This window comes from Simochromis diagramma, unplaced genomic scaffold, assembly GCF_900408965.1.
Source record: "Simochromis diagramma unplaced genomic scaffold, fSimDia1.1 OVJJ01000031.1, whole genome shotgun sequence".
NCBI lineage: Eukaryota > Metazoa > Chordata > Actinopteri > Cichliformes > Cichlidae > Simochromis > Simochromis diagramma.
Window position 1 is genome coordinate 2,054,920 of NW_024386983.1, and position 14,609 is coordinate 2,069,528.

Below are 14,609 nucleotides of genomic sequence, written 5' to 3' on the forward strand. Positions count from 1 at the left end.
GAAAAGAAATGTGGAAGTAAAAAGTGGGTTAGGATTAAGGTTAGGGTGGTTTGTAGAAAGTGCATAACACAATGTGCCATGCACATCTCTGGCTGAAAACACTGCAGATTGCATTAAAAGTTGACTTTACAGAGCCACAAACAGCAGCTGTTGAAACTCAAACTCGAGATTTTAGTGTAGTGTAATTTTTGGGCATGTACCCGGCAAAAGAACTGCTGTGATGTCATTGGTGTATGAGAACACAGGCATCCATGACAGTTTGTAGTCTTTCTACTCACTTCACGTATACATTTTGAGCTAAGAAGAAGACAGAAGACAAGAGTATTTCTACACTAACACCTGACTTTAATATCTACAACCTGAAAGGCCATAATACTACAATTTTTTTCTCTTTCATGTTTGTATATTAATGCATTAATATCATATTATAAAAGGCAGAAAAAAACCAATAAAAAGCAGATCTGCTGTTGCTGCTGGTGTTAAAACTAAGCACACCAGATTAAAAAAAATAATAAAAGTTTAAGTTGTTCCCTTAAAGTGGCTGATACCAAGCACTTTTTTTTACCTGGATAATAGTGGAGGTGCACTTTGAGGTGAAGATAGGATTAACTGCTATCATTTTAAAGAGGATGATGTAGAGACCTTTGATTCAGGTGCTGTATGATAACTCTAAGAGGATTAGCCTCGTGAAGAGGTTTGTCCAGAGACCACTGTGTCACCAAAGTGAGTGGGCATATTAATACTCAGAGAGTTAATAGCCTCTTTGCCATTGCAAGAACAAAAAACCCTCCACAGTTTCCAACAAAGGTCAGACATCAGCAGTCGGTCAGCAAGGGAATTCCTGCTTTGGCATCAGCTCGGCTGCTCTTTCCATCTGCTCTGTTTCTTGACTGATGCTTAAATATTCTCGGACAACGAGGGGGAGTTGGTACTAGTTGAATTTAGTGGGACAAACAGGATATTTTGTTTATCCACTTCTGTAAGGCAAGTGAACGAGTATTCATACTAGTTTTCATTCAAGGCCCTGACTTCACATTCTCCTACTTTCACACTTTCACATGCTCACGCTGGGAAACAACCCAATTCAATCACAGTCTTTTACCCTGAGATTCACAGAAGCAATTGAGGGTCAAAATGTAATACAGGACTGAAAGGCCCTAGTGGTTTATTTGACGCTCCAGCCCAGTGGCCATCAGGTCAGCAATCATCTCTGCTGGTAAAAAAAGACCCTGAAAAAGGTTCGGAGACTTGCTGAGTAGTAGGAATGATGAGTAAGCCCCGATAAGCCTCGGCTGCCCCTCCTTGGCCTCGCAGTAATACTCCACCAGGGTTTTGGTTGGCTTTACACAGGCTTAGGTGCCAGTGGGTGGGTTTTAAATAATGCAAGGGCTGAGAAACTCTGAGATCTCTTAATCTTAATGTGCAAACAACCAAACTCCTTCTGCAACTCTGCTGTTGGAAGAATGCACTGCTGGTGTTAGCAGAAGCAGAAAAAAATTATTGTTTTTCATGAAAAGATGCACTTTAATCCCTCTGGATACATTTCACCTGTTCCATCTGTTGTTTACCGATTTAGCTGTATCTATCTAACAATTACATTTCTGGATAAATGAGAGTTCATGTCTCCCCTCACAGGAGGAGTTTGTTTGTGAGCCACCAATGATAACGCGCCACACCTCCAAGATGTTTGTAATGGAGGGTCAGGAAGTCAGCCTGCGATGCAAGTCCATCGGTGACCCTGAGCCGTCAACACACTGGGTCAGTCCAGATGGGAAGTTGATTGGAAACACATCGAGAACAATCTGCTACGAGAATGGTTCCCTTGACATTCTCAAGGCCTCCGTCAAGGTAGAGAAGCACTTTCATTTTCAAGGAATATAGATATGCAAAGGTTTATTATAAATGTGCTAGATTAATGCTGCATCAGTAAGTGTAACTGGCTCTGGTGCCTTCATTTTGCAGAATAGTAACTCATTTAAAATTGGTTTGATACAAGATTGTCACTAAACAAGCTATTTTTGTTCAAGCCTGTTAAAAAACAAACAAATCGTGGTTTGTAAATTTAAATTTGTATGATGTGCATTTTGGTAGACATATATATCAAACAGCTTTTACTAAAACAACCTATTTATTCATTTATTGAAGAAAACGTACATTACTATATGAAAACAAAATAACTATAAAAATAATATTCATTATAATTTGGATTTATGGGGTTGATAATTTGGATAAATGTTGGCTTTTTTCTTATCTTTTTAAATGATTTCTAGGATTCTGGAAAGTTCACCTGTATAGCGTCCAATGCTGCCGGGGAGGCCACTGCTCCTGTCGAGTTAGTCGTGAACCCTTCTCCACACTTTGACCCCAAGCTGGACCCTGACCCGGGGCCTTCAGACATCCCTACGTCCATCAAATCCAATATCAGCGGAGGCCAGGCCCGCTCTGACCAGCACAGGGTCAGCGTGTCGGATCTCACGTCCAGCTCTGCCACCATTAGATGGCCTCCACAGAACCACATACCAGGAGTGCGCATGTACCAGATCCAGTACAACAGTTCCACAGATGATATACTCATATACAGGTAAGAAAAAGATAGCGGATGGATGGATGGATGGATGGATGGATGGATGGATGGATGGGTGGATGGATGGGTGGATGGGTGGGTGGATGGGTGGATGGATGGATGGATGGATGGATGGATGGGTGGGTGGGTGGATGGATGGATGGGTGGATGGATGGATGGATGGATGGATGGATGGATGGGTGGGTGGGTGGATGGATGGATGGATGGATGGATGGATGGATGGATGGGTGGATGGATGGATGGGTGGATGGATGGATGGATGGGTGGATGGATGGATGGGTGGATGGATGGGTGGATGGATGGATGGGTGGGTGGGTGGATGGATGGGTGGGTGGATGGATGGATGGATGGATGGATGGATGGGTGGATGGATGGGTGGATGGGTGGATGGATGGGTGGGTGGATGGATGGATGGATGGATGGGTGGGTGGGTGGATGGATGGATGGGTGGATGGATGGATGGGTGGATGGATGGGTGAGTAGGTGTTACTGTGTTTATTACTGCCTTGCACTGAAATACCTTGAACTAGGAAATAAAACAGTCCAGTGTAGAAACCCCAGTGGAGTCTTTGTGTCTGCTGCCCCTACATCATCAGCTCCTTTTGGACTACAGGTTGGTCACAGTGGACGTCATGGAAACCTTGTGACTTCAGTTCAGTTGTTTTGTTAATCTTTTACACAAAGCAAATTGGCACCATTCCTACAATCAAACAACAACATTTGCACAGATTTACCAGCATATGTTCCTTGAATATAGTTTGTTATATTAGGGATTATGTCTGTCTGTCAGGCTGATGTGCTCATTCAGGGTTCTAGTTCTTGCTGAAGGGTTCTAGTTTTTTTGATGCTATCCTTCCAGAGGCCTGGTTCCAAAGACATGCATGGGTCTCATGGCACTGTGCAAACTTGTTCTGTTGCTCTTGATGAAGGAACAACTTAAACTTAAACCTTTTCACCTTGTTAGTGGTGTGTACTAAGCTAACCAGGGTCTCTTCTGCAGGGTCTTGCAACTTTAGTTAGGAGACTTTCATGGTGTCTGTTTGGAGAGTACAACGTCAAGAGATCTTAGAGTGGCCAGGTCACACAAGGCCACACGCTTTAAGATCAGAGCAGTGGAAGACCTGCTTTCTCACCTCAGAGGTGAAAGTAGAAAGCAAAAGAAAAATGAAGCAACTGGGATTTTGTCAACCTGGAGTTGGAGGGTGGGCAGTTTCTTGATCACAAATATGCAAATTGTCATAACCATTGATTTTCATTTGCTTTTCTGTGAGTCCATCTGCTTTTTTTGACAGCACCAATATCCACTTTATAAATTTTACTCCAGGGTGATACCTCCTGTCACCATACTGCTTGCATACCGTGTATCCAGCAATTTTTCTCATTGCACTCATTCAGCAGAAAGGTGGTTGCTTCTGGACTCCCAGGGTGCCAAGGTAACACTGTAGGCATGAGGCATGAGATTGCAAGTATGATGCGGTTCAGCTGTTGTGTAGCTAGAAGTCATGTGTGAAGTGCTGCATATGGCGGTCTCTGTGTGGTAGTAGCTAAAATTTCTTCTAAGAGAGTGTATGACATGTTGTTTTGTTCATGTTTTGATGTGTAAGTTGACAGAGTGGTGAGTTTGCTAAGTAATTGTGTTTATGTGCACTCTCACCGCTTCATTCTGCTGTTTGTGTTTGTGCTACAAGCCACAAGTAAGGGCAGAAAGTGAGAGCGATTTCTCTTCTGTCTGACTGCTCAAAACACACATCATCCCTGAGTGGGCAGTTATAAGCATGTTCTCCGCCATGTTGGAGGCTGTTCAGGGAAGTGAGCGGCTCACTGAGAAACAAAGAGGGAGTAAACTGAGAAACTGATTTGGATTCAGGCAGCAGATATCAGATCAGCACTTTAGCTAACATTTCAGCTGGAGGGTGTAATGACATCGTCACAATAAGTGGTATTAATTTGGTCCTTAATCCATTTCCTGGAGGATTCAAATGTAGACAGAAAAAAAACCCAGCGTAGGGCAAACAACTGCTAATAAAGACATTCACGCAAGGGTCTTTATGGAGAAGTGTGGCTCCTCAGCGTGATTCAGTCATCAGACAGGTGTAGACAAAGGGGGGGAAGTGATAATGGAAGATAAGATGAAGTCAGACTCATCCTGCTGGGAAATCAGAAAGCTGCAGCAACCAGCAGAGCTGCAAACCCCAACGTGGAAAAAATGTAGGCTATCAAACATTTTTTACTATTTTTGTATAACGAAAAATGTCTTTGTGAAAGAGTCAGTGCTACAATAGTTATATTTTAGTAATGTAAACTAGACATGAATAGTGAAATGGTAATGAATGAATCTATGTAATGCATTTTTTGTAACACTTTGTGGAAAAAGGCAAATAAGCAGCCCATCCTCGATGATGGAATCTTAATCACCAGATGTGGTTTTCTTAGGGAGTTTTCGGCTTTTGAGTGTTGGCCGGCTTAAAGCCCACAATTCTGAGTGACCACCGGCTGATCCCATTAGCCACTTAGCCAGTGTGGTCACCTAGCAACATCATCCAGAATACATAATTGAGGGTCATTATGAAACATTTCCAGGGGTGACAGATGACAGTTTGAAATGTGGCCGCAGCCTTAATTCTCATTTTAACCAGACACCAATGACATGAATGTGACAATTTTCAAGCCTACAAATGGAGGGAGCACTTTTAGCATCCAAACGCATAATTTCAGATTGAACTGTGGGGGTGATGTGATCATTTTCCCCATGACCAGGACAGCATTGTGCTCACAGCTGAGCGCTAAAGCCAGGCAGGTTGATGTCAGCAGGCTAAACGAGATGCCACAGCCCACTCAAACAGATTGATTTCTTTTTATCTCCACCCACAAGAGGACTGCAGTATATAATAATGACTCAAAACATTGTAATCTGTTATTTCTTTGACTCTAATTAATTAATTTAATATCTTTGTGAGTAACCTCTTGTTGCTATTGTGATTGTAAATGTATCGAGTTACAAAAACAATATAGTCAGAGAACCATCGTGGATTGTGTTATGCATTAAACTTTATTTATTAAACTTTTATTTAGTCTTAAATTCACAATAACCATTGTTATTAATATATCCATGAGTGGAATTTATCAGTTGAACATAACAGTGTATGTCATAAATATAGACTGCAGAAATGCACACCATCTGTGCAACATCATCCACTAGGTCGTGAAATTCTGCTTTGAGGATTCAAATTTTGTTTCTATTTTTTTTTTCTTTTAAAGAAATATTTGCAAAATGTGTCATATGAAAGCAAAAATATTTACACAGACTTTAGGCACAATTAACTACATATCGAATGATTTATATTTAATAAAGCTCAGATGAATTTTTATAGTTGGGCTGCTGCTTTCATTCTTAGTTTAAAATCATGCAAAAAACAAATATATATAAGAAAGGAGAAAAGGACTTCTAACAAATTGTCTAGACAGACAGATCAAGCTGGAAAGAAGCTGATGGATGAAGAAAACAGAAGAGCAGAGGATGGCTGCAGGAAAGAGCAGAGAACTAAGAAGGAGGAAGAGTGGACAGGTGGTTGGTACAGATGACATACCTGTGAAGGTATATGTAGGAAGGAGGGCAGTAAACTCTTTCACCAGATTGCTTAACACGATGTTGGAGAGGTCACAATTGTGTGAATTATGTGTACATGTATGAGGACAGCGAGACAATGGTGAGGTAGGAGTGACAGATGGGCTTAAGGTGGCAGTGGGGTTACATCCGGGAGCAGCTACAAGCTCTAGAGGTTGTGATAAGTTTTAATACTTGCGGTCAACCAGGATGTATTAGACAAGGAAGGCTAAATATGGAGCTAACAGGTAGGAGTAAAATAGGAAGACCACAAAGAAGATGTATGCAAGAACTGGAAAAGGGCATGCAGGGGGCTGATTTAATAGAGGAGGATGCTAGAGATGGGGTGAGATGGAGGCAAATGATATGCAGTGGTAACCCTTAAGGGAGCAGCTGGAAGTAGAAGAGTCTGATGAACGAAAAAGGGAAGAAAGAAGGGGCTGTTCAGCATGACTTCACTGTTAGCTACACAAAAGCAAAGAATCATAAGAGTCAATTAGTTCATTAGCACCATTTTTGATGGAGTTGTCTGTAGCAGTGCGCTGTAGACAGGTGGTATTTGTTTCCTGTGTATTTTCTGAGTTTCTAGTATTTATAGCAGGTACAGCTGGGCCCTCTCCGCTCTTAACGTTCCCTCTGCTGTGGCAGCCTGAAGGCACAGAGATGCAGCCTTCTTGTGTTTTAAAGGTCAACAATTTGATTCTCTGGCTCGTTGGGGAAAATCTTAGCAGGGAAGTAAAAGAAAATTGCTCTCCTGCTTTTAGGCCAACTGTTGTTTTTCTCTTGAGCTCGGCATTCAGAGCCTACAGTTGTTGAGTGGAGCCGGCAGCAGATTTACACGCAAGAGGGTGTAAAGAAGTGAAGAACTTTCTCTGTTCAGTTTTAACACTAAGAGTTTTTAAAGCAGCCAAATAATCATTTACTATCACCAAATCAAGTGTTTTGATACATTATATCTGAAAAGGTTATGAACGTTACAATGTAACATTACAGATAACATGCCTAATAATGCTATAATGTGAAGGTAATGAATCTAAATTTACACATACTCCATGATGAATATGAATCACGAATGTGCTTTGCTCCAATATATAACCAGATAAAGTTCACATATAATGTTGTTTTGAAGCAGAAATAAGCAGGCAGACTGTAAATGTGTTTCCTGTTTCACTTAAGTGTTTTTTTACTTCATCGAGTTGTTTCATTGGGTTTAGGTGCACAAATCTCCATACAGGTGCATCATGGGATGGTTTTCTTTCTGTTTCATTTACACCCCTAATATGACAGATATATGCACAGCCACAATGAAATACTCTGATTATTGTTACAATGAAATATGAAGTCAGTGTTCCCTTTCTGATCTGTTTTAGAGTCCATGACAGAAGTATAAGCACCAATTCCAGCTACAGTGGCAGTACTTATACTTTTGACTTTATGTGCAAAACATTTTATAACTCAACTGGAGCTCTCCAGCAGAGTTATTGGCCTCTCCACTCTGTGCAGTGTAATAGGAGAGACTTATGACGCCCACTCTGCCCTTTCTGGCCTGCCTCTGCAGTCTGGCTTCAGTCTTTACAGACACCGCCAGTCAGAGCAGCTTCAGCCGCTGTTCATCATCTCCTACAGCAGCACTTACTCTGCTCTGCAGCACTTCAGATCTGTTGTTGTAATTGCTGTCACTCACGACCTCTTATTGGCTGAACACCAATGAGTCAGTTATAGATTTAATGTAAAAATAAGAGCAAACTATGAATGCACAACTAAAGCAGCAATAAAAATGCTGAATCTATTACCAAAATGCAAGTTGTGCAAGCTACTGTGTATGCATGCCATGTGTGTTAATTTAGACACATAATTTTCATTGTTCATCAATGATTAGTGGCTTTAAACACAATACTTTTAAGTTAGAAAACCACCACATCATCCTACCAAAGTGGCTTCTTGACCAAACCTGCCAACAAGCATGGAACCCTCCCTTATCCCTCACCCCGACAGTAGCTCTCTGATTCAACAGAAAACAAATCTGCTGTTGCTGTGATGCAGAAAACTGTGGTTAGGTAGTTCAACAGGTTAGAAATAAATAAATGAGTCTTTCCTTTTGGATTCCAACATAGAAAGCTATGTTAAATAGATCTGCTCAGTAGTCTGAAGGGAATGAATGATGTGACGAGCAGGATGCACGAGCAGACAGGACGCAAAACCGAAACCTTTTATGATAGCACGTGCTAAAGAGTTGAGCCTCACACAGGACAAGTGAAGAAAATAGTACAGAGTTTTGCAGAATTAGCAGTTAGCTCCATTTATCTGCTTAAAATTCATATTGCTGTGAACTGTTTTGAATTAAAGGAAGTAATGTGAGTGAACTTCCCCTTAACTTGGGCCCATCTCACCCTTAACCTTAACCAGTTCTCTCTTATAACTAGTTGTGTCTTACAATGTGTAACATGACCCAGACCTCCTCCTGAAACCTTTTATTTTCTTTTATAATCTGTCCTATAGATATGTAAGCCTCAGTAACCACACACTAACAAATCATATCACGCTGTCGTTGTTGATCCTTTTATCTTGAAAAGTGAGATTCTTCATCACCTCATAGCTTCACAGTATATTTGAAAAAGTATGGCTCAAGATTGGCTGCCTGAATAACGTGTCTCATTTCTACCACTGTGAGTTTCATAAAAAAGCCTAAAAGTGTCTCAGAACGACTACAGTGAACTTTGCTCCTCCTCTGCAGACTGAACTGACAGAGGCAGAGCAGCCTGGCAGGAATGCACGGGCATCATGGCCACAATTATGACAGGTCCTCAGCTAACACAAGAGATTTTCTTCAGTTTATGGACCGCAAATAAGAACTGCAGCATCAGCAAAAGTATTGATTTCCGTACACCTTCAATAAGACTACCTGCACTGCCGAGTTTCATCTCCCTGCCTCCAGTTACATTCTACTTTTTTCCCCATTTTCTGTCAAATTTGATTCAAGGACACCTCTACCTACCTTTTCTGAGCACTCATTAAAAGCTGCCCTCACACTCGCAAAGTCTCTATGCAGTCAGCCTTCCCACAGAGGGCTTATCCTAATTGTGCGTAGCCTTTTTCTAACCTTTATCTTTCTAAGGAAAGTCAGTGGGAGCATGCCTGCTGTCGTTCACTGGCCTGCTTCATATTCACATTTGGGAACTGCCCAAAATTGCTGAACAGCATTAACTCCAGTCAGCCAGTTGTGGAGCAGCAGCTCTGGAGTTCATCGTGGAAGTTGTCGAGCGATGGTGGAAGAAAGGAGGGGTTAGTCATTGATTTTCCCAGCCACTGATCTACACTTCCAAAGCCGCCAGCTGTTCCCTTTAGGCTTCTGCTGCCCTATCATAATGGCATGACAAATGGGCCAATGAAAAATGTAGAAGTTCAGTAAAATTCAGTGACCATCATTGCAGTTATCATTGCTGCCCATGCCACAGGGAGCACAGTTCACCCGAACAAATTATGCATTACAAAAATGGTGCTGCACCCCTCAGCTTTTCCAATTTTTTATTTCTACGCTTTTAAAAGGATGTTAAAAAGTTCACCAGATTTGTTTTTTCTTACATCGAGCAGCTCTCTGTGGAACACAGGCCCTCGTCTTCTTTGGTAAACCAGTTTAACTCTGAGCTACAGCAGCATAGTAGTAACATGAGGGACTGACTTCAGCCCACACTGCAATAAAAGAAGAAGGAAAAGATGCACAAAAAAGAGCGATCAAGACTAAATATTACAAAGTTTATCCACAGTAATATAATTCTGCATAAAACTATATAACTATATGACTATAACAGTACGACCGTGGTTCAAGGGGTTGAGAATCTCACCTGGTAACCGAAAGGTTGCCGGTTCGATCCACAGCTCTGTTTGTCTTGGTCGTTGTGTCCTTGGGCAAGACACTTCACCTACCGCCTACTGGTGATGGCCAGAGGGCCCGATGGCGTGATATGGCAGCCTCGCTTCTGTCAGCTGTGGCTACAACTGTAGCTGCCTCCACCAGTGTGTGAATGTGAGAGTGAATGAATAGTGGAATTGTAAAGCGCTTTGAGGGTCTCAAAAAGCACCATATAAATGCAATCCATTATTATTATTACAAAGAGGGCAAAACTGAAATGAGATGTTTCTCTGATCATCATCATGGAGCAGAGGAATCCTCTTGCAACAAATTTAGTGCAATACTGAGGGAATATACTGGGAATATTCAGTGAGGCCTAGACTAGAGACCTGTTTACTCAGGGCTAGTAACAAACTGGACCTCTGTGTATTTTAGTAACCTTCTCGTGGGTCTGTGTTTTGTCCGCAGGATAATCTCTTTTGCTCAGAATTACTGACATCTATGGTTGGAAGCTAAAAGTTCAAACATTCGTTCAGGCTTCTGTGTATTTACAGGCAGTGTGAGGATATGATGATCTGCGCCTTGCTGATCCCACAGGTCGGGACGAGTACAGTATATAAAGAGACGAGACGACGAGACTCCAGTTCCATTCAGTGCAAAAGAACAACAATAAATATAGGAAGAGTAAGAATGAATTTATATATGTATAATCTCAATTTACAATTGAGATTTAATGTGACTTTGAAGTGGTTTAAAATCCAACATAGCAGCTTTACAATCTCGTCCTTCTTCCAGATCTCTCTTTCCTTCAGGTTGTGTCCTTGCTCATGAGTCTCCACGAGCGACCGCAAAGGGGAATCCTTGGGTGTGAAAATATTATCTATCGATAATCACTCCATCCTCCTGTCAAAATGTGGTCACTTCTGATTGGCTGCCATGTAAGCAGTTAAGTGCCAGCCAAAATGTGACCTTGATAGCTTTAAAGGCAGAGCTGAGATGCAATGGATGAGACCACTGTGGGCGCTTCCCTCTGTTATATACAGTCTGGTGTTTATAATCAAAAGAAGCCTTTGATTTGGATCGGAGATTTGAGATTGATGTCTGTGATTTGGACAAACTATGTTAATCAGTGGTGGAAGTGTTGCTTTTATGAATTGTGGGCATGACAGATTTGCACAAGATTCTGATCAGTGATGACCACAGCATGTTTGACTAATAGCAAGAGGTCCCAAATGCTAGTCCTGTTCAAATAGCACTTACGTGGAGGTGTCCCATTCTGGCTCCTTAGGCAGTCCGCTCAAATGACCTCTTTTTGTTCGTCTGAAAACAAAATTGTCGAGAATTTGCTTTGATTGTGAATTTTAAGAAAACTAAGAAGGTTTAAGAAGCAATGCAGCCAAAGTGGGAGAGTGAAGGATGGAAGGGAAGAGGAAAGCTGGATTACAGATGGACGAATATATCAACTATTGATGATAGACTAGACTAGATAGACTCGCACTATACGTCTGCACCAGCGGCACACCACTTTGGTGACATCCTTAGGTTTACCTCTTTCGCCTGGTTTAAAGCCAAAGAAATCCCAAATTGGTGACTTTATATTTTTTCAGTGCTGTCAGCGTTAACTCGCCGTCATGATTGACTAACACGATTAACAATTAACCCATCTGGAGACAACAATCCCTGAGATGTCTCTGTCAACGCATTTCAGCAGTTTGTCCAAATTCTGTGCATTCTGCGCTCCAGATGGGTTGAGACTATGTTTGGACTTCTTCTGTGTTGTATGATTACATTGCCCCACCCATCAAAAAGTCTGCGCATGCGCAAATATGTTGCCCAATCGGTGATTGTTGGACTGACGATTGCTGGTTGGAAAATTTTTACATATCACCCAACCCTAGACAGAGTGGAAAGCTGCTTTCGGGGCACGATCAAATCCGTGTGTTAACTATGCTGGCTTCCTGCTCTCTGTCTCCTCCTATTCTGACCTGTTTTATCTCATTTATTTTTCATCTCCACGTAGTTTTTCAGTACGTCCCACAGATCTAAATTTGACAGTGGGCAAGGCAAGGGAGGAGGAGGGGAGAGGAAGTTGTATTTTTACAGTACTCCCCCCTCCTTTTCAGCTCTGCCCCGGGGCAGGAATAACCTGACCAGCTTTCTCCTTCACCTCGTTCACTTACTGTCCCTCTCTCTTTCTCACACATGCACACACAAACTCAAACACTCGTGCACTCGAAGGATTATGGGTCCAGGGAGAGATCAACCTCAGTCAGCACCAGGAAATGAATCTATTGATTCTTCCTCCTTTAATATTCTCTTCCGCTCCTTTTTTTTTCGCTTTCTGGGCTATTTCACCAGTGTGTGTTTGTGTGTCTGCATGAAAAACTATATGTGGGTGCGCGAATTTGAATTTGTGTGTGTGCTAGCTTTCTAATTACCATCCTGCCTGGCTCTCAAAGGAGAGATTAAAGAAGAGAGAGAGAGGTAGAATAGAAAATTAGAAAGCTGGATGGAGGGGGCGATAGGAGAGGCACAGATTGCTGCAGTGCCGTGAATGAGAAGATGTTTCTTTGAGATATGTAGATAGAAGTGAGGAAGGAAGGGAGCAAGGTTTGAGGAAACGACAGCTGATCATATTCTGCTGAGATGACGAGGCATTAGCTTTCCTCTTTTACAACTCACTCCCTTTTCTCGTTTTTCTGCCTTCTCCCATTTTCAGTGCACAGACCTTTACAAAGTCACTGTAATGTCATCTTCTTTCTCTCTCTCTCCTCCCTCTTTCCGTCATATCACCTCTGCATACTTCCCTCCTGCCCTTCCACATCTATTCTTTTTCCTCCCTCTGTCCTCCCTCCATCAGCCAAATGTCACTTTGTCCCACCGGGTCTCCAGTTAGAAATCATCTGGTATAGAAGATGACAGCGGGGGCTTTTAGGCTGAGATCACATCAGAAAGGTTTTCTCTCATGCTCACACTCAGAGCTGAGCTTGCAGTGTCACTGCCACAGACAGCAGAGCGACAAATGTATCATCCTCAATGCTAGAAATTTAGAAAGCATAATTTCAGTCATTTATGTATCTGAGATGGGCTGGAGGGAGCTGAAATATCTTATGACAGAGTATGAATAGAAAGTAATAATCTTTGAGAAAGATGTTTGTATTAAACAGATTTTCAGTGCAGTTTGCTTTTCATCTAGCCTCGCCAACATGCCAGAGCTTGTTTCGAGCTAAGAACTAACCACGAAATGAACACTGACTTCCTGTCAGCCTGATCTGCACTTCAACATGAACTTCAAATTTTACATTTTTTGTTTAATACACTCTAAAACATCTAAAACATGTAAAACGTTTAGCTCCTGTGATATGAATCAACATTTTCCAGTTCTTTAATCCCTTGAAGCACATAAAGAAAACATATGCCATGTATATAACTGGCACACATGTAACCATATAAACCAACTGATTCAACTTCATATGAAATGATATATCTGGTTTATTGATGACACATGGCTCTGTGGCACAATGGATGATGTGTTGGACTTCAGAGGAAGTTGTGCAAAGTTCCCACGTTACTAGCAAACACTAAAAGCAGGGTCTTTATCAGCATCTATCAAGCATGGAGTCTGGCACCTTGCAGCAAGAAGGTCCTGGGTTCCAGTCCACCATCTGGCCAGTTCCTTTCTGTGTGGAGTTTTCATGTTCTTCCCCTGTGTGTGTGGGTTCTCTCCAGGAACTCCAGCTTCCTCCCACAATCCAAAGACATGCAGTTTGTGTGCTGGCTTAACTGGTCGTTCTAAAATGCCCACAGGTGTGACTGGTTGTCTGCTCCACCCCCCTGTGACCCTGAATTGGATAAGCATCTGGCAGTTAATCATTGCACATCTGATAAAATGAAGCTGTTGGCTTGCATGAATTTGGGGCTAAAAAGCTGTTTCCATACCTCGAGCACTACCGCTAACAGAGACCTGCTGCTGCATACGGTTTTACATCCCCATCTCTTTCAGCCTGATGACCAATGAGCAGCTTGGACTGTAAATAGTGACCTCCATCTATATGTCATATCTTCAGCTTGTCTTGCATCCATATCAGTTTCCCCACCAGATTTCTGTGACACTCGTTTTCAGCCAGTTACAGCCCCTTATACAAATAATGCTGTGAAGCCATGACCATGTTCCACACACTTTCTGCTTCCCAGACAAACATTTCATTATGTTTTAAGTATTTTTCATGTTTTCTGACCACTGCTTTTGCCTGCTGCTTGTAAGGCTCATAAATTACATGGGTTTTGTATTCTGTACTGTTTCTTGGCCTTTGCCTGCTCCTTTGCTGCCTGGTTTGTTTTGTGGACATTTATTTTGCGGTCTGTCAGATCTTCAACCTTTGAGTCTGCTTCTTGTTCGAGCTGGGTATACTTTTCTTCTGTACTTTCATCTGTCGTCCCCTACACACATTTAACGCACATCTTGTATCTTTACCCATTATCTCCTGACCTCGTTCACCTGCCTTCACCAAACGCAGCCGTCCCTCCTGCACACGTCTCCATGTTCTTACACAAACCCATCCTGAGCCCAC

General features: G+C 42.1%; 1 protein-coding gene across 8 annotated transcripts in view; it reads left to right on the forward strand.

Moving 5' to 3' along the window:
* Positions 1–14,609, forward strand: part of si:cabz01090165.1 (uncharacterized protein LOC100333421 homolog) — a 378,602-nt gene that overhangs the window by 333,098 nt on the left and 30,895 nt on the right. For all 8 annotated transcript variants that reach the window (XM_040039679.1, XM_040039676.1, XM_040039677.1 and 5 more), the window contains 2 exons: positions 1,636–1,848; positions 2,271–2,581. In XM_040039679.1, the coding sequence (XP_039895613.1) occupies positions 1,636–1,848; positions 2,271–2,581 (524 nt within the window). The remainder of the gene's footprint in view (positions 1–1,635; positions 1,849–2,270; positions 2,582–14,609) is intronic.